This window comes from Acanthochromis polyacanthus, chromosome 8, assembly GCF_021347895.1.
Source record: "Acanthochromis polyacanthus isolate Apoly-LR-REF ecotype Palm Island chromosome 8, KAUST_Apoly_ChrSc, whole genome shotgun sequence".
Lineage (NCBI taxonomy): Eukaryota > Metazoa > Chordata > Actinopteri > Pomacentridae > Acanthochromis > Acanthochromis polyacanthus.
The window spans coordinates 18,155,552-18,175,466 of NC_067120.1; the positions used below are offsets into that span (position 1 = coordinate 18,155,552).

General features: G+C 40.7%; 1 protein-coding gene across 2 annotated transcripts in view; it reads left to right on the forward strand.

The window, feature by feature from the left end:
- The window catches only part of nell2a (neural EGFL like 2a), a 92,611-nt gene that overhangs the window by 14,738 nt on the left and 57,958 nt on the right, over nt 1-19,915 (forward strand). For both annotated transcript variants that reach the window (XM_051951954.1, XM_051951955.1), the window contains exons 5-12: nt 1,848-1,944; nt 4,757-4,829; nt 5,903-5,985; nt 6,388-6,516; nt 8,437-8,539; nt 11,560-11,651; nt 13,181-13,286; nt 14,064-14,192. In XM_051951954.1, coding sequence (XP_051807914.1) covers nt 1,848-1,944; nt 4,757-4,829; nt 5,903-5,985; nt 6,388-6,516; nt 8,437-8,539; nt 11,560-11,651; nt 13,181-13,286; nt 14,064-14,192 — 812 coding nt within the window. The remainder of the gene's footprint in view (nt 1-1,847; nt 1,945-4,756; nt 4,830-5,902; nt 5,986-6,387; nt 6,517-8,436; nt 8,540-11,559; nt 11,652-13,180; nt 13,287-14,063; nt 14,193-19,915) is intronic.

Below are 19,915 nucleotides of genomic sequence, written 5' to 3' on the forward strand. Positions count from 1 at the left end.
ATTTGATTGTCAGGGGAGTGAGACAAGAGAAAAACGGTATTTTAAGGGAACTCCAGACTCATTTGGTAGTTTCCAAAATATTTTCAAACATTCTTTTCTCCTAGTTTTTTTTTAAAGATTTGATCTCATGACAAGTACATTTACAAAATAACTGCATGCTTTAGTATTTTGACCATGGATTATTTGAAATTTGATGGGTGTGACGTAAAATGTCCTTCAATTCTGGAATGACCCATGACATACTAAGCCGTTTGACTGGTGAGGCAGCTGTATGTTTTTGGATTGCTGTATTCCTTCTTTAAATCTATTCATCAAATGAAGACATTGTGTATGTTTTGTATTTTTTGTCTCAGACTTTCAGATATTTCTGGTTTAATGAATGTGTCTGTCAAAAAATCTATAGTGGTGCCTCTAAAAACTGTTTGAGAAAAACACTACTGCTACACAGTAGATGTGCAATTCAATGTTGTTTAACGAAACAATCATTAATAGAATAATGTGTGCATTTAATGCTATCCATTAATACTGTACACACAAAGGAGAAATTACTTTGGGTGAAACTACTTCTTATTTTAAAAATGCTGTCACGAATAAGAATAGGTACTATTGGACTTTTGGATGGGCTTGTTGCAACATTTATTCCTTTTTCCAGTTTTTGTAGGTGGAAAACATAAACAGTATCTGTAAAATGCACTCCGTGATGTCACCTAAAGGTTACCTGAAAGGTAGTTTTGAAGCTCAGTGGGGAAGCTCTGAACTTTGTCAACTTGGCAGCGTCCGACTCTGCCTAAGTCTTGACTAATCCAGAAATGAGCAAAGAGCTAGAGCGTGAATGGAACTGAGGCAGAACATACAAACATCTCATGAACTGTCCTGTGACAGCACCCACCTGTCACTCAAAGCGGCCATGCTCGTTATAAGCCTAAATACAATTTAAATGGATTTTAGTTCGTTGTCATGAACAGGGAAATTAGTTGTGTCGACAGAACTGTGTTATGTACCAGACTGTGAACACATTTATTTGTGTGGTAAAGGATCTGCAATTTTTGCCACTTCCACACTGGCTTTATTTTTCATCTACAGAGGTTGCTGTAAGGTGGGAAGATCTTAAAGGATCACATCCCTGTACACCCAATTCAGATTGACATGATATTGCAAGACAAAAATATCAAATCTGTCGTAATTAGGCAGTGTGAGTCAGGAAATTCTCCTTGACTGTAATCCTCTAGATCAGGCTTTTGTTGTGCTTGGAAGCTGCCTGTGCTTAGTGCTCAGACATGGAAAATAATTGCATGATGTTGAAGCTGAAATATCATTTATCCACCTCCCACAGAGGAGAGAGGGGAAAAGAGGAAAGGAAATGGAGGAGGGCAAACATATACACTGAAAGACAAAGGTCAAACTGAAATTATTATTATTAAGTGTAATTCTGTAGTTTTGCAACCATTAAATTACAGTTAAGGGGTATGTTCACTGCACAATGGAGTCTCTGCTGAATGTGACATCCACATATTGACCTCGGCCAGCTGTCTCATGGGTTCAATGCAGACTGAATGTAAACCTGCATTATACGTGCATCTGTTATGACTTAGGTGTTACTGTTTGTGTGCCATGATCCTCCTTGGCACAGTGAAAGAAGCAGACGGCAACACCGCGTGTATCGCAGAAAGCATGTGGCTATCTATACCCTCCTCAGGGAAGAAGTTAACAGAAGGATTTAAAAGGGCAGGACCTGCCGTGTGGAGGGGAACTGCTATTGATAACATGACCTGAGCAGAAAGTTCTCAGGTAGTCTAACTGCAATCTGTGATGTTTAATATTCACCACTTCATGTGTTTGTTTTTCAGGATCTATGAGCGGGTGGTGGAGGCCCCCTACATGGACATACCTGAGGATACTTCCTTCTGGCTCGGACAGAGAAATGCTGCTCATGGCTTCTTCAAGGTTAACACTGCAGTGCAAACTTCCCTCTCGGAATACATGAATGCTGATGCCTGTCCTGATCTGTCATCTTACTAAGCGATAAATGATTCAGACTAGCAAGTACAAGTAGCCCAACTCGCCATCTTTTCACTCCCATCTCGGTTTTTACTGTATCTTCTGCCTCTTTGTTTGGCTTGTTTGGTTTTATTTATTATAGCTGTTGGATTTAATTGCATGCATTTCTCAAGGCTTTCCATTTTAATTCGAGGGTTGCTCTGCCTACCCTAGAAATTGACTTTTTTTTTTTGTCATTGTTTGTTCCCTTTCCCTTAGTCTGCAGCTAAGCCCAGTGCAATTATCTCAGCAACCCCTACAACACTGATTTGGGAGAAATCATTAAATAGCCTTTGGTCTACGCTCATTAGGCTTAGTCTATAGACTTGTTTATCAGGCAGAGAGACATGTATCGCCTCTCTCAGACGAGACTCAACTCCAAAATTTCCCACCTGGGGAGATATGTCGGGGGCAAAATGTCAGCTTACCAGCAACTCTAACCATTTTAATCAGTCTGTCGGTAACTAGCTGTGTGTGTGTGTGTGTGTGCGTGTGTGTGTGTGTGACAGTGTGGTGATCTTTGTGGATACGTGCACCTGTTCATGCATCATGTCCTGGCTGTTGAGTTTCTTCTGTGTTAATTGGTTAATGAAGGAAGCCTCGGAGTTCACCCACTAATCTTGTCACGTCGCCGTATCGCTCCTCGCCGCTCTCTGAAGCCTTGATTAGTTGCTAGGAAGGCACATCTCCTTTTTAAAACACACTGCTTCATTAGTACACACGCGCACGCACACACACACACACACACACACACACACACACACACACACACACACACACACACACACACACACACACACACAGAAACAGTCAATGTCTGTCTGTACGTGGGTGTTCGCTGAAGACGAGAAAATCACAGCCCGAGCAGTAATAGTAAAGACTTTAATCAGAATCAGCGTATCTGCACCTCTGCTTCACAACTCGATAAATATCTTCTTTACAGTCTACGCACAGAGCGAGATGGCTAAATCTGTTGTATCTTGCTTATCTGGTGACATAGTTTCCTAATTCCATCAGTGATGTATCATTTATATGCAAATGAAATAAGTTATTCCACATCCGGACTTGAAAGAAACTATTTACTTTTAACTCAAACAATCCCTAATGCTACTGGAAGCCACTGTTGAAACAGACAAATCAAATTTTGCTGCACAGTCAGATTTCATTCTTGAGTTATTTTTAAGCCTGGCAGGGTGGATCTCCTCATGACTGTTTGCTTTATATAGAAAATTAATGTAACTGTATGATTCAACCCACAGCCTGCCCCTCGCTGTTTTGCACAAATCTGTGATTCCGGTTCAGACGGTACGCAGAGGACTCAGCGTGGAGCGTTTTAAAAATGTCGCTCTTTTGGGTTGCCAGAAGGTGCAAAGCAAAATCTGGCAACTGGTTGTTTTGACAGAGCTACATAACAGCACAGGCTCTAGAGAAAGAGGAAAATAAAATAAAAAAAAAAAACACCCCACGATGTTAAATTTTAATCCTGTTTCTCTGTGTTAACTGTGCATCTTACTCTCATGCCATTATACACTAAAAACAGTTTCTTTTTTATTTCTTTGCGCCTGCTACATAAATCTACACTTCACTGTGAGTGGATCGTATCTCTCAGAAGAATATCAAATGAGGCTGTTTTTAGATGTCAGTGGGCGAAATATGTTTACATTTTCAAAAGTGAGGTCAGATTTATTAGATTATTGACGGCTTTCTTCAGCTCTGCGTCGTGCCGTGTTTGCAGAGTCGCATCCACTTTGAAGTGATCCAGGATAATCTGAAGGATTTGATTTCAATCCTTCTCATATGTAATCCCGCTCACATGTTCAGTTTTACTTGCAAATGCATCACAATACTGAGATGAGTCCAACTGTTGTTTCACTGTGGCTTTAACTGCAACGACTCAAAAGAGCTCGAGTGGCATTAGCGTGGCATTAATCACGGTTAAGAGGAAGTTTACGCAGTTGCTTGGTGTGAAATTTGTACAGCGGCTCCAAACAAACGTATGGTCTTATGGTTTCATTACAAGTTTGATAGACACAGCTGCTATCTGCTTCCATTTCTGCGCATTGCCGTGAAAAATCAGCAAATCATTTCCGCAGGATTTTAAATTTATGGCCGGTAAATTGAAGTGGCAAGACAATTTAAAAAACAATTTCTCCTAAGTTGCACCGCTCCACTTCTGTATGGGTAATAAATGCACTCAAGGAGCGAAATGGGCCAGGTTACCATGGCAACAGAATATCTGTGTGTATATGTGTGCATGCACGTATGCGTTTGGGGTTTGGACACAGGACAAAGGGCTATCAATTTGGACTTAGGAATCAAATTGAATCTGTATCTCCTGTTTATGCTTATCAGAGGAGATTGGAAGAAAAAGAAAAAAAAATCATGTTCCAACTAAAACATCATTGGTTCACTTAACTTCGGTTGGTGTCCGGATATGAGACGAATCATCAGAGCAACAGTCTGGGAGACGGAATACCTCACAACCAACTTCTCTGTGTGTCACTCTCCAGATTGAAAAATAAATTTCCGCTCGCTCTCAGATTTACTGCTGTTTCACTGTATTCAGTTTTATGATTGCATCAATTACCAAGACTCTCGTAAACAAGATGGTTGGTTTTGTGTTTGCATGCGCTGTGCATACCCTTCTGGGGCCTCATCGACTTACTGCTCATTAACACACTGACTGTTCTCTGTTCTCCGTGTGTGTTTGTGTGTGCAGGGAGTGATGCAGGACGTGGAGATCCTGGTGATGCCGCAGGGTTACATCTCGCAGTGTCCTGATCTGAACAGAAGTGAGTGCGGGCTTAACACATGTAAAACAGTGTTTTTCTGAGCGTTTAATTTAAATTACCTCAACTCACACTTATTTTTGCCAGGCTCTCGAGTGCGGTGATTTATTTTTTATTTAAATTCTTAAAAGGCTCTGTAATCACTGGAGTAAAACAGCTTAACACAACTTAGCAACCGAGAAACGATTTTTCCCTCAGTAAGACTTTGGGTAATATGATGTTTTGCAAATTGTCAGTCAGTTACTGAAAGGAGGAATTGTCATCGCCTCTCCTGTGCACGCGTGGAGGATCTTTGTCGCCTTGACTTTGGTGACAATCCTGTTGAATTCACGTCATCTGCGACAAACACTTGTTTACATCAGCGTACAAGTTCTAAGATTCCATCTGAGTAGTCTAGCATGACTTTTAAGTGGTAATCTGGGGGATTCTTTTGAGTTGGAAAGTATTTTTGACGCAATGCTGTTTTTTACAATTCAATTACTCTCCAGTGCAGTGATGCCCTTTGTCTTCTGTGCTATGATGATGTCTTCTTGTAGGCAGCGTTCTTTTCTGTACCAGGTGGCTGTTGCAGCTCTTTTTGTTGTACAAGTGTGTTGCAGACAAACTGCTTTTTTTATCTGCTGACAGGGAAACACACAAACATCGCATGATTTAAAATGATTTGGATAGTTTCTCCTGTGCCTCCACAAATGTCCTTACTGTATTTTAAAGTGAGTGAGGTCCTCTTGCAAATGGTGTGCTTTAGAATATACTTCCAATGACAGAAAATGACAGAAATTTGAGGGGAATTGCAGCAAACTACTGATTAAGTTGCTTAAAGAAAGAAAATGTGGAAGCAAATAAATAGAAATAAATGGCTGCATTATATGTTTGTGCTGTGGATAGTAGTCGCATGAACCAGTTTTACTTAAAATGTATTTTCTTCAAAGCCTTTATTGTATTGCTATTTCTCGAAATAATTAAGTTCCTATATATCTGCTCTAACTACATTTGTCGCAATTACCATAGATTATCATAATGGCAGGTAATTGTATTCCGTGTGCTGAAACTGCACTATATTGCTTTTTGTATCCCAGCATGTCCAACCTGCAACGATTTCCACGGACTTGTGCAGAAAATCATGGAGCTGCAGGATATCCTTGCAAAAACATCCAGCAAGGTAATGCAATTTTTAAAAAAAAAGTGTCCATATTTGACATTTAGTCCAGAATTATGTCTACAAAACCTGTTACTACAGCTCTGAATCAAATGTGTAATTATGCTATACCCTAACATATTCACTTGTCAGCGTGCTCCTGCCATTAACATTCATAGCAACAGGCAGTCAGAGGCATATGAACATTAGACGTCGGCTATTATTGAAGTCCTTTCTCTTCTTATGCAGAGACTGAGAGTAAAAGGTGTTAATGGTTTTTAATGACTGACTTTTGTGCTGCCACTGATTTGCTTTTGAGACTGCGCTTTCTACATGTGAATATAGACGCAGACTGAGTTGTATCTTCTCTCCTTCTTGCCTTTTGTCTTATTTTTTTGGGGGGGGTGGGTGGGATGGCGTGAGCAGCTGTCCAGGGCGGAGGAGAAGATGAATGGGCTGGATGGCTGCTATTGTGAGAGAACCTGCAGCGTCAAGGGGGTCGTCTACAGGGAGGATGAGGGCTGGACAGATGGCTGCAGGAACTGCACATGCACGGTGGGGCTTCACACACGGGCGCTTGACTGTGAGTGTGTGTGTGTGTGTGTGTGTGTGTGTGTGTGTGTGTGTGTGTGTGTGTGTGTGTGTGTGTGTGTGTGTGTGTGTGTGTGTGTGTGTGTGTGTGTGTGTGCATGCCGGATACATGGGTGTGTATGTTAGAGTAATAAAGAGCAAGGGAGGACATTCAATTTTAATTACGTGTGTGCGTGTGTGTAGTGTGAGTTCAACATACTGAGTCTGAAATTATGTGCCTGTCATTCTATATGTGATTGTGTGATTATGTTCGCAGGCATGTGAGTGTGTCATAAAGTACATAATACGTGTGTGTGTGTGTGTGTGTGTATGTGTGCGCGCAGGATGTGTGTTTGTGTCTGAGAACATACATTTTTAATCATGTCTGTATCACCTTGTAGAGATGTGTGTCTGTGTGTTCACGCCTCAGTGTGTGTGCGTCTGCGCACACGCTCTTTGCTCCCATTATAAGTGTTGGCTTTTGTTTTGCTCCCCTGTTGATCGAGTGTGTGAGGTTGGGGGTGTGCGGATGCGTGTTTGGGTGGGGAAGAGGTGCAGAGTGCAGGGGAAACGTTGTCGGCAGCTTGTTGTGTCATTATTTCCTTGCATTAGAGGAGGGTTGCCCCACTTTCCGAAGAAAAGATACTGTAATAAAAACCTCCACCGTACTCAGGATTAGACACATCAACAACAGTGCTTAGTAATGCTCCGTTCTCTCAAGGGTCTACTTTGCGCTGCGTAAAGTGTGAATAATTGCCAAAAGAAGAATTGGAGATCTTGGGCTTGTACCACATCAGCAAACAGATTTCACCCCCTGTCAGTCTACTCAGTTTTGGAACACGGAACCCATTCGCTGCCACTGAACTGCTCCAGCAGCCAATCGGATGCCTTCGCGCACCGCTACCCAACATGCAAAAAAAAAAAAAAAAAGGAAATCACATATCTCTCAGTGCACTGCACCTAATTGCTCTTGACAGATGATAATTATCATCAGGGATTTGTTCTACCCACTCATCCAATGAAATCGCTTCATTCGCCAGGAACGGTGTTGTGCCATTCCTGGGCTGCAATTAAGGAATTAGACGGGATGTGTTTCTTACCTTATGTGTGGCAATTAGCTGTGACCTTTAAAATTCAAAGGTCGTGCATTAAGATGTTATCAATTACGCGGATCAGGTTCATAGATGTTGCTGTCACAGAGCTTTCATCCGTGGAAACAATGTTAATTGCAGGAACAGCTGGAGAATAGAAGATGTCAGATATACAGGTGGAATTCTGCTACAGAGCACATTGAAAATGCAGATTCCTTTATTTAAAGAGTTTGCATAGCTTTGGCTTCTGCCAGAATGATGTAAGTATTTAAAAATGCAGCATAGCCTGGCCCCACCAGCATTATAATGGGGTTATTTCAGGATAGAATGACCGAATTCACACACACAGAGAAGCATGTTTCTTTGTCTTAGTCGAAATGGGTAGACAGAATAATAGAAACACCATAACAGTGAATCAAAGCCTCTCTAAAGACGTTTCAACAAAAAGTGAACATTGTGACTTTCATAAAGCCTAAATTGAATGTGAACTGTTGTATTAGATTGAATGTACCATGTTGGCCAGTAAATAATAAGAAATAGCATAAAATAGGAAATGTCAAAGCAATGTTTATTTTTCGGTTTTAAAATACTCTATGTACATATTACATCACAATTCTGCATTTACCTCATTTAAGGGATCCTCATCAGAAATGTTTATGTGTCTGTAAGAAGCCAGGATCAATGTAAATATTGTCATTTTTTTCCCAAATCCTTGATATTTGGATGATATCGCTCTGTGTAGGCCTTTAACATTCCAAATCAACTGCTTTCTTGTTGTCGCTCTCTAAGTGTTGTGTTTCTCTCCCTAAACCAGAATGGCACAGTGCAATGTGAGGCCATCTCCTGCCCTCCCCCTCAGTGCCCAGCGGGCACATCGCCTGCCTACGTAAAGGGTGCCTGCTGCAAGGAGTGCCAGCGTGAGTGGAGTACCCTTAACCTCAGCACCCTCCTACACTCATACAATCATGGACACAATTGCACACAAACACGCACACATAACAGCGATGCAACCTCCACCACCAGATTTAGAGCACACATAACGCCTCCACAAGGACTGCCTGACAATTGACCAGGGCTCTGCTGTGTTGCTAAGCTACCTCCTAACATGTCTCTTGAGATGAGTCCATCCTTTTGCATATACATGGACCAATCAATTATTCACTCGCTGGCTTCAAAACACAGATGGCCACCAGTCACACAGACATGAGCCAGTAAATCTGGGATCACTGCATGTGATGTAAAGTGGCTCCTATTTATGGCGTTACGTGTTGACGCTGTGAGAAAAGTGAAGAGCAGAGAGATGTTAAAGACCTGCAATAATGCGCACACTCTCACTAGTGCTCGTGTCTTCATAAATGTCCATTTTTTCCCACTTTTGAGTGCTGATATGTTCAGGCTGGATAAATAATTCTGTTTCATCACATTGCTACATAGAGGGTCTGTTTTTTCCAAAAGACTTTGAGCTAAGCAATGAACTCTTATTAGCCTCCTCACCGCAGCACTCTGCATCTCATATTCTCTCAATTCCCCTCTCAATAAAAAGGGATTTCAGTGGATATTATCGTTTCTCACCCCGGCATTGTTCTGATGATAACCCGTATGAAACTTTAAAAGATGTGATATATTTGTTTTTGAAAGGCAGGAAGAACTCCCTGCAATGTAAAGAACTAAATCAAGCTAAGCAGAAGAATTTATAGCCTTATTAAGTGTTAATAATTTATATTCTTACCTGAGAAAGGTTACACACCATATGACTGATGGGAAAAAATTGCAGAATTCATCTTTCTTTGTAGATTTGGCTTCACATCTTGTGCGAGTTGACTTCATTTGAGAACTTTCTCATCATGAGCTCCCACATACATCTGCCATCGCTCCCCTGCTTCACTTGCAAGCAACTAATACACACGATTTACCTCTCTATCGGGGCAAAACCATTTGTCTTGGATTCTAATCATCTTGCGTCAGCATCATTTCCACTGACCCAAGGGTCGGAGCTGTAACACAGGGGCGTTCAGCACGACTCTGAATCAGCTGCTGAGTTACACAAATATAAACACAGAGCAGGTAATACCCTTAAAGTCAATACCCCAGCGCTCGCTTATCTCAACGAGGTAGACAAACATGCAGCTAATTACGCATGCTCCGGCTTTGGAGAGAAGAGAGCCACAAGTTTCCCCACTACAAAGACACGATTCGCTCTCCAAATTAAAGCCTTATCTCACAGCACAAGGCCTTGCAGGGAGGAGTTCTGCCTCTGTTGGTTTTTTTTTTTGATTGTCTGTCAAGCACGGCGTCAAATGGCTGTTTTAGAAGTGGCTTCGCTTTCATGATACACCGCTTTGTGATAGGGCCTGACCTGCGGTGTCAATCATCTCTCCCCCTTATATCAGTCTGAATCTGTCTGACCCCAACTGCTCATCAAACACACAGTTTCTCCCCCGTGTGATTATTTCTGAACAACCCCCCCTCTCCGGTTACATGAAACGGCTTCTCCTCAGTGCTGTGGTGAGGATGACTTCCTCTCTCTACATATTAGTTATGTCGTCACTCATTTTGTAGCATTACCTAATTGAGTGTAACACGCTTCATTTGGACTGAATTGCATTTACCTGGAGACTTTAGAAAAATCTTAGAACCGGTACACAAAATAAAGAAAAATTGACTCAGGCATGCAAAACAATGCTGTTAACTAACACTTATGGGTTGAATATTTATAGAATTAGCATTAATAATTAAAAGAATTAGTAGGGGACCATAGGAATAAAATGTATGTGATGATTTATTACTCCACCAAGGAACACGGCAGAATTATGTGACCATTGGCGTATGTTTGTCCGTCTGTTTGTCTGTTTGCAACATTACTCAAAAACAAACGCTTGGATTTGAATACAATTTTCAGGGAAGGTCAGAAATGGCACAAGGACCACCTGATTAAATTTGGACAGTGATGCAACTTATAGTCTTGATTTACGGATTTGTTAAAGATTTCTGTATCATTGCGAGATAGCGGCACGACGTCACTGTAACTATGACAACAAGTGAACGCTATGTCAGCTGCCTGCTGACGATCACATGATTGCAATCCTACTATAAACCGAGCACTGCGGACTTATCGGGACTTATCTGTTGGAAATCATACAAGGAACAATTGAATTCTGGCGGTGTTTCTCAATTTCGTCAATTCCCATCGCCCGCTACGTAGTTAGGTCACGCGATTCGGTATCCGTACATAATGTACACATGCATAACACTAACCTGTGCTCAGTGCAAATGGCCACATTCTATGGTGCTGGGATTTCTGCTACAAAGTTTTTCAAGAAAATTTCGGATTAAAACAATGATTGAGCAGCCTTGGCAGAGTACTGCAGTCTCGAATGCTTTTCTTGTTTATATATAAAATGATTAGGTAATTTACAAAGAGAAAATGCGAAAATGTGATGAATAAAAGTATTTTTTTTTCTCATTAATAAAATGACAAAGTAATTTGCTTGCTTTTCTTTGTTTCTGACTTTTAATAGCTAAATACATCACAGACACACACTTTATGCCATATTAAGTGTGAACAAACTCTTTGGTTGTTTTGCTAAAATGTTTTCATCATTTCAGACAGTGAAACATTTTCTGTGCTATATCAATTCTAGCAAAAAGCTCTTCCATCAGTTGTCATTTTTTAAAATTCCAAACTTATTAGTCAAAAATAATAAGAGCTTCTTCAGCTTTTTAATCAAACTTAACCATCTTACAAATCCTAAAAATCTTATGCCGACACGTTTGTTTAGACGTGCATTACTCTTCTAAAACCAGACCACAACCCCTGAAGTAAAGAGAACCCTGAGTAAGACACCAAATAAAGGTGGATTTCAAGAGAGCAGTGTGCTTTTATGTGCATGTTTGCTTTGCATGTGCTCATTTGTGTGTATGCTGTCTCTGCTACCAGCTGTCTGCTTGTTTGGTGGGAGAGAGTTGGTGGAGGGAGATCAGAAGGCTGTGCGCGACTCCGCTGGCAGGTGCCTGCTGTTTGAATGCAAGGTAAGTCATGTCGACACACACACAAGTACACACATAAACATATTTATTCAAAGGGTTTTCATCAAACTCCTCTCCAGAAAGACACCCTACAATAACTGTTGTAGCCAAACACTTCAGCTCTTAATTTCCATGTTGCAGCGCAGGACAGCTCGCTAAATACTCCCTCCATGGCGACAGTGAGCCCACCTTGAGAGAATAACGACTCAGTGAGCCAGCATGCTAAATTGTCCACTTCAGCTGAGTTTCATTGATCCGTCTTGCCACCAGGATTTTTTGTGATCTTAAAAATTAGCTCAGTCCTACTACTTGAGTTTGCATTTGGAGGCCAAAGCAGTGAATCTGACAATCAGAGGATGCCACAGTCATTTTTCAGTCCCAATCATCAGATACCACAGTGGTCCCAAATTGAATTCATTTCCCAATTATTCAGAATATTTGCTTTTGTCTGGCTGGTGCACCAGATGGGTGGGTCGCTCACTTTTGGGAGTAATTCACTTGATGCCATTATGCCAGGCAGGCCCAATCAATCACAGAAAAGTGATTTGAAGTTTTTAATCACCCGGCTCTATCGTATCAACCCGCTCCTCCATGAATTCTGCAAAGCTCCATTAGAATCTGCGGTTTCAGACAGCTGTCTGGCTTGCTTGCCCACACCTGGCCCATCTGTAGTCCCAGTTAACTGACTGGCAGTCCCAGGCAGATCAAAGAAGTGGGGACGGGGAGTGCTGTCAGTCAGCCCACTGCTGCAGATTCCTGCAGGCTTCCCTGACAGCTGCTTGTCACGCCTCTGATCTTCTGTCTGCCTGCTGGCTGCAGGGGAAGGAGGTGCAAGTTTTGGGTAGTGGGTGGCAAGAAGTAGATGGTGAGGCTTGTTTAGAAAGTTATTTGCGGACTTTTGGGGAAGTTTATTCCAGAATTTTCACACATGCATCCTCAGCCTATATACGAGCCACGTTAATGGCACCTCATAGAGACGTCCTGTAGACAGACGAGCTGAAGATTATCCTTAAGTGAAGCATTTGTGCACGAGAAATTGATAGAGAAGGTCTGTTGTTTTTGTCCAACTGTCTGTGGTGTTAATGAGGCTAAATTAGCATCAGTTGGAGGTACGCAGATGAGATCATTAGAGAGGCCTGCCAAAGGCATGCAGGGAAAAGGAACCTCCTAATCAGGTTTTACACTCTGACTAAACACACATGCAGGGATAATCCAGAAGATTGATTCAGTGTTTGTATTATAAGGATGCACCATGAATCATGATGTAAATCGCTGACGATAACAGGAAGAGAAAAGAAGGGAGCTTTTTTTTTCTCTCCCTCCAGAAGTAGTTTGACAAAAAACTGTGATTGACCAGTGAGTAATTGGTTTATAATGAACACACACAGGGTGGAGGGAGAGTGGGACAGCGAAAGAGGTAACACAATAGATGAATAATTACCTTCATAATTACCTCCAGGCTGCGCGCAAATGAAGGGGGCAGAGTTCACCTAAGTAGCAGCACATGAGGATTTTGTTTCTGCCCTTCGCAGGACAGGACGATGCATCGAGTGGTCCCCAGTGAGCCGTGTCCTGAACTCACCTGTCCAGAGTCGGAGCAGATCACGCTGACTGGCAGATGCTGTAAAGTGTGCAGAGGTATTGTCGAAGCACCTTCCTATACTTCAATATTACCTCGAATGTTGTCTTTAATGGTGAGACATGATTATTTTTAAGGTATTTATTCTGCGTGAGTGTGTATATAGCAAAACACGCAAAGGAGGAGTACTATATGCAGGGTGTAATAAAAGCCAGACCATTAAGTCTAGTCAGACGGGTGATTTAATATTTTTTTAAACCACTTGGTCTTAGATTGCTACCTTCCAGGCAACCATTATAAAAATCTCCTTACCCTTGTGATGTTGTTTTGAAAGCTTTCCTTTGCTGGAGAGTTCAAGAAACTTTAGAATTGGCAAACAGCCTTTTCAAAGCAAATAAACTCACAAAACCCTGTTATTCCTCCCACAATATGTGTATATGTTCATTGTATACGGTAAGATATTAAGACAGCACTGTGCTCAGTTTTGCAAACGCCTCTGCAGATTGGTTCAATGGGTTTCTTGTATTATAAAATCTATATGGATGGAAATCATTCTAAAAACACCAATTGGAACACTCAGTAGTTATTGTAGGTTTTTTGTGCAGTGTGATTTCATTTATTTTTTGACAGCTAGAAAAGTCAAATGTGGAGGAGTGAAGTTAGAGCAATTTGGTATTTCGACCTTATATTCCAGTGAAAAACACCACAGTAGAGATACTGTGAGGAAAGGGTGTGGTACTAAGACATAACCTTTCCCCCGGCTCTGTACGCCTCCATCACTTCTCGCCTCTCCTCTCATCTGAGCCTCAACCTTTTCGTCTCCGTTCCTCCTGCAGGTCATGACTTCTGCTCGGAGGGCCATGGCTGCGTGGAACACTCCGACTGTGTGAACCTGGAGGCTGGAGACTGCTGTGTTTGTAAGGACGGCTTCCGCCCACTGCGAGACGATAATGCCTACTGTGAAGGTACAATGGCTCTGAATAACACACCCTGACATCTAGCTCAAGTTTATTTGCCCTCTAAGAAAGGGCATGCGGCAGATTTTAGTGAATACGCCCGAAGTGCATCAGAAGAGGTCATGAGAGAAACTTGTGCTTTCAGCTGGAGTTTTGATTTTAGTGTTATTTTTACAGTGAAGAATTTACAGCAGTCGTGGCGCTTTGATTGCCAGATCTCTGGTCTGATCTGTTGTCTGAAATGCACAGATAGTAACTTCTCCTCCTTCACTTGTTTGCATCACAAAAAAAAATACAGACAAAAAGAAATGATGTCTGACCATTAAATAATTAGAGTTTCTTGGTCAGCGGAGTACATACGTATACACTACCATTCAAAAGTCTGATATTACCCAAACAATTTCATGTTTTCCATGAAAAACTCACACTTGTATTCATGTGCTAACATCATAGCACAATGGTTTTCTAATCATCAGTTAGCTTTTCAACACCATTAGCTAACACAATGTAGCATTAGAACAAAGAAGTGATGGTTGCTGGAAATGTTCCTCTGTACCCCTTTGTAGATATTCCATTAAAATTTTCAGCTAGAATAGTCATTTACCACTTTAGCAATGTCTGATTCATTTAATGTTATCTTCATTGAAAAACATACTTTTCTTTCAAAAATAAGGACATTTCTAAGTGTCCACAAACTTTTTAACGGTTGTGTAGGTGGATCTTGAATTTGATTTGTTCACAGATTCACTCATTAGTTGGGCATTACATGAGTATTACAAGTGATTCCTTGATATGTTTTCATATTTCTAATTCGTTTTTCTCCTTTAGACATGACCCTATAATGCCAGTCATACCACTTCTTTTGCTCCTGCTAGGGTCATCTAACAGTCAGCGTAGATGTCACAGCTTATTTTCCAGCTTTCAGAGAAGAGTATTTACTGCTATTCACTCTGGAGCACTATAAAAGCAACATCCACAGACTTGCCTCGGGCCCGAGGTAGATAATCCAGCGCAATAAATCCAAGAACTTGCGTCAGTATTTCAAAATTTAGGCATTTTTGTTTTAATAAACACATCAAATGAATCCTTGCTGACACGATGCCTGAAAGAATTCACAGATAAATGTTGGTTTGCTGTCTTCATTGGTGCCACATTTGTATATTTAAGCGATTCTGAGTTAGTTTGATTGAATTTTAACCAAAAAATGATGTATAAGAAAATGGAAACACATCCACCATAATATGCAAAATACTGTAAGCATTTTCTAAATAGCCATAAAGAACACTTTGTTAGATTCATGCTTTCATCACGTAATCCTTTTGTGACGGGAGACTGTAATCCTCTCATTATTTGTGCCCACAACACGTAATGCTTTTTAAAATGCATTTTGAGCGACTAATGTTTGTCTTCTCAGTCAGTAGATTAATGCTTGATATAAAAACAAACGTATTCAGAGCCACTCTGCTGGGCATCCCATCTATCACCAACGTGGTCATTCATTACTGATTGCACACGAACGCTCGGATGTCTCCAGCCATGCTGCACTTTAACGTCAAGCACAATGCGATTAATTATACAGCGCTGCTTTTCTACAAATTGTTTTCCTTGATTGCCATTTGAATGCCCAGTATTTTTACATTACCCTGCTGGAAAACATCATCCACACCTCATTGAACAGGTCATTTCATGTTGGCGGTGACGCAATGAAAACGCCGAGTTCAAACGTTCGAACACGAAATTGGCGACGCTTCAGCTGATTTTCTCATCTACCGTCTTGGCTGAATTTGCCCAGATGCATCATTAAAAAATGATAACTCCATCATCATGCTATCCTACAGTAAAAAATGTAGTAAACATCGTGTCATAACTGCTACCCCAGTGTATCTCTGGTATTAATGAGAAAATATGGCATCAAAGTTATCCAGATTCCTCTGCTTTTGACCCTGACAGCTGCCCTGTCAGTATACAGCCTTCTTGATCTTCCCTTTCCATTGTGTGTGTGCAGTTTTAGAGCATCTCTCAGTGAGTGCATGTCCTGGCCTATTTTGTTATCTGCGGTCCACACACTTTCTGTGATATATTTTCTGTCACCTTCATCAAGATGAGGCTCAAGCGTCAATCATGCAGCAGAGCTTTTTGTTACTGTAACCAGGGTGAGTTATAGTGCACCGCTTCAGCACATCTCACATTAATTTACAGATATGAGCAGTTGTCCAGGCAATTAGTCCGAGCGAATCTGCATAATTACAGATACTATCGGACTTAAGTTAATGGAAAGCAATGCTGTGGGTTGTAGGTTGTAATCTAACGGCGATTGCAGGCCTCATTCACCATAACGGTGCGTAACCATGGTCTCCTGGAAAACATCGTTCACACAGAGGTGGAAACTAATTAACATTGACTCAAGCACAACTCTGAGGTGCTCGCAATTCTATTGTATGGTAGTTTGTACCTATATAATAAATTCCAGATGGTGTTCAAATTTACATAATTACATTCACTAGACTGCTGTAAGAGTTATGTAGTTTGCACATGAGGAAATATGAAAAGATTAAACTTAAACTGATATTTATTTTACATTTTTGAAGCCACCTTTATCAAGAGGTCGATACAGCATTACTCACACAAACATAGAAAGGAACAGTTTTGGAATATGATGTAGAAATAAAGTCAGTTTCACCTAAACAAGAAACGTCAATATACTGTACGTATGTTAACACATCAGCAAGATTGTCTTTGAAGTTTTTACTGGAAGGACTTCTGAAACTAAACTGTTTTAATTTGGTTGTGTTGTGCTTCATATCATAACAAAATGTCACTAGTAAAAGATCCACTGTAAATTTATCCAGTGTCATTTTAACTTTATTGCTCCTTTTAGCTTTATAGCTTGGCGCTTTTGCACATCCATTTTGATGTCTATATTGTGTTTTGTCATGAAGCTGCCTTTCTGTAACTTAGTGTTACATTGTATTGTTATATTGTCCAGTACAGGTCCCTTAGTGTTGTTTGTCGGTGACTCAGTGTTGTTTTGTTAGCCTGCCAAGGAACGCGGTGAAGTTATGTGACGATGGCCGTTGGTTTGTCTGTTTGTTTGTCTGTTAGCAACATTGCTCAAAAACTGACTAATGAATTTGGATTAAATGTTAAGGGAAGGTGAGAATTGACACAAGGACCAAGTGATAAGGTTTTTGGCAGAGAAACGGCTCATAGTCTGGATCCAGGGATTTGTTAAAGATTTCTGTACCATTGTGGGATAGCAGCATGGCGTCACTGTAACTATGACAACAAGTGAACGCTACACATGATTGCGATCCTACTACAAATCTACCGTTACGGATCAAGAATTGTTTAAAGATTTCATCCGTCGGAAATCATACAACAGCTGAGCAGCCTTGCGGAGTACTGCGCTCTCTGAATGCTTTTCTGGTTATGTTATTTGAGGACAGGTCTCTCTTGAGAATGAGACCCCATGTCTCTATGAGATTACTTGTATAAATAAAAGTTACATTTAAAAAAAAACCCGACACATTAAGAAATTCATCAGAATAGAAGTAAAATCTAAACAGTAGCTTCATCAAATACTTCTAAATAACACATTAGGGGATTGCTAGTGTAGCAGCTAGCTTAGCTAACTAGCTGATCATAGAAAACTAAATTCTGCAAAGTCATAAATCAACAATCACAAAGCGGCTACAATGAAACAGCACCTGCAGATGATGCTCCAACAAGGCCATGCAGGGAGTAAATAAAATGTCAGTCAATATTTCTGCACAAAATAGTGAAAATAACATTATCAGTTATGTACAAACTGCTGTAAACGTATGTGTTATTGCTGAACTAAAACCATTCAAACTTAAGTTTTAGAGGACTGTTCAAACAAACCAATAAGTGCTTTAAAAGCGACCAACAAAACATATAAGAAAAAATAGATAAATAAAAGGTGAAACAAGAAATAAAAACAATGAAAAATAATAAAAAGAACAGAATAAATTATTTATAGAAAATATATATTTATTATAAAAATGCAAAATGAGTATAAACACTGAATCCACAGACATAAAAGCCAGTTATTGTAGCTAGGTTTTAGCTTTATTTTTCCTGCTCCTCTCACATTGTCTCAAAGGTTGTTGCAGCAGCTTGGAGCATCATGACTGAAAACAGCTTCAGCGAATGCTTTTGTTCTGCTTTGTGAAACAGCAAAAAGTGAAGAACTGGAGGATCTGAGTGTCCTTCCTGTTTTCATAAATTGGAAGCATTTCTGAAAGGTAGTCTGATGCAAGGCCACGCAGTGCCTTATAAACTAATAAAAGAATTTCAAAATCAATATGAAAGCAAACAGGCAGCTGCAGTAAAAATTTCAAAGTAGGCGGAATGAGTACTCTCCTTTTGGTCTTATAATTCTCAATTCATTGTAGCTGGTTTGTGGTATATTTTCATAGATCATTAAGGAGAACAGTACAATAATATTGCTAGATTGTTCTAATATAAATTGTGCATCAGTCTCTCTTTGTTGCTTAGAGAGAGAAATTCTATCCCTTTGATTTAGGAGTCAGTTTCAGTGCTTCTGTTTGATCCTTTTTGGGCTATCAAATATCATTCCATGACTTTAGGTCTTTAAGTCTAAACTAGTGACGTCAGGAGACAGAGCTGAGTGTCATCAGCGACAAGAAAGGCCCTAGAAAGACTTCAAAACCTGCCGAAAACACCAAAGCGATATTTCATTTGCAGCGTGATTGCTTTTTGTTTTGTTTTTTATCGTGTTGTTGTCACATGTTTATCGCCGACGCTCCTCAAACATTTGCGGCGCTTCATTGCTAGAAAAAATGAGGAAAGAGCAGCCCATCTCATTACCAGTGTGAAAGTACGAGCAGACAGACTTTTGCCTCCAACATCAACACTTCAGGCGCAGACTACTCATCTCAAGAGCAGCCTGACTCTCGCTATGAAATTGGATGGCAGTGTTTGTGGTGAGCCTTTGCATCAGAGACCGCACAGAGAAACCTGAAATTGACTCAATTTGCTGATGGAGTTCTCTCAAAAGAAATTGATTTTTTTCTCTCTTTTTTTTTTGTCTGTCTCTGTAACTCACTTACTATATGATTGTGTTTGTGTGTGCCCTGTGTGGAAAATGTAAGAAGCCTTGCCAAAATGTCGAGGATACCGCGGCCGGACGGGCGAATGTTTGTGTTTGTGTAATAGATACGCCATTACGTGGCTGCGAGGAGATCTACGGAAAGATGAGTAAAATCGCCTGCTTTCAATTGGAGATGAGCTTGGGTACGGTATTGTCTGTGAGATGAGATGAAAAGTCCAACTTTAGAGGCAATTTTGTGTATTGAGCGCAGCAGGAGGATCATAAAACAGAAAGGCACAGAGGCACACAAATGAGCATAGGTTTTATGCACGCACAACCACACACACACACACACACACACACACACACACACACACACACACACACACACAGAGTTTTATTTTTTGGGTCTTCTCAAATGTAAAGACAAACATCACAAAAAGCAGCGACAGATACTAGCTCTTTAAAACATTCCTAGGTCAGAGATGGGCTCAAAATAGCTGGTGAGATCACTTCTGTGTAAATTTTTCATAGAAACAGCAGTAGGGAAAACTCAGGGGGATACTAGCCCTGCCTTTGTGTAAGTCTGTGTGGGTGTGTGTGCAGGTGCATGTCTATGTGTGTGTGTGTGTGTGTGTGTGTGTGTTTGAGTGCTGAG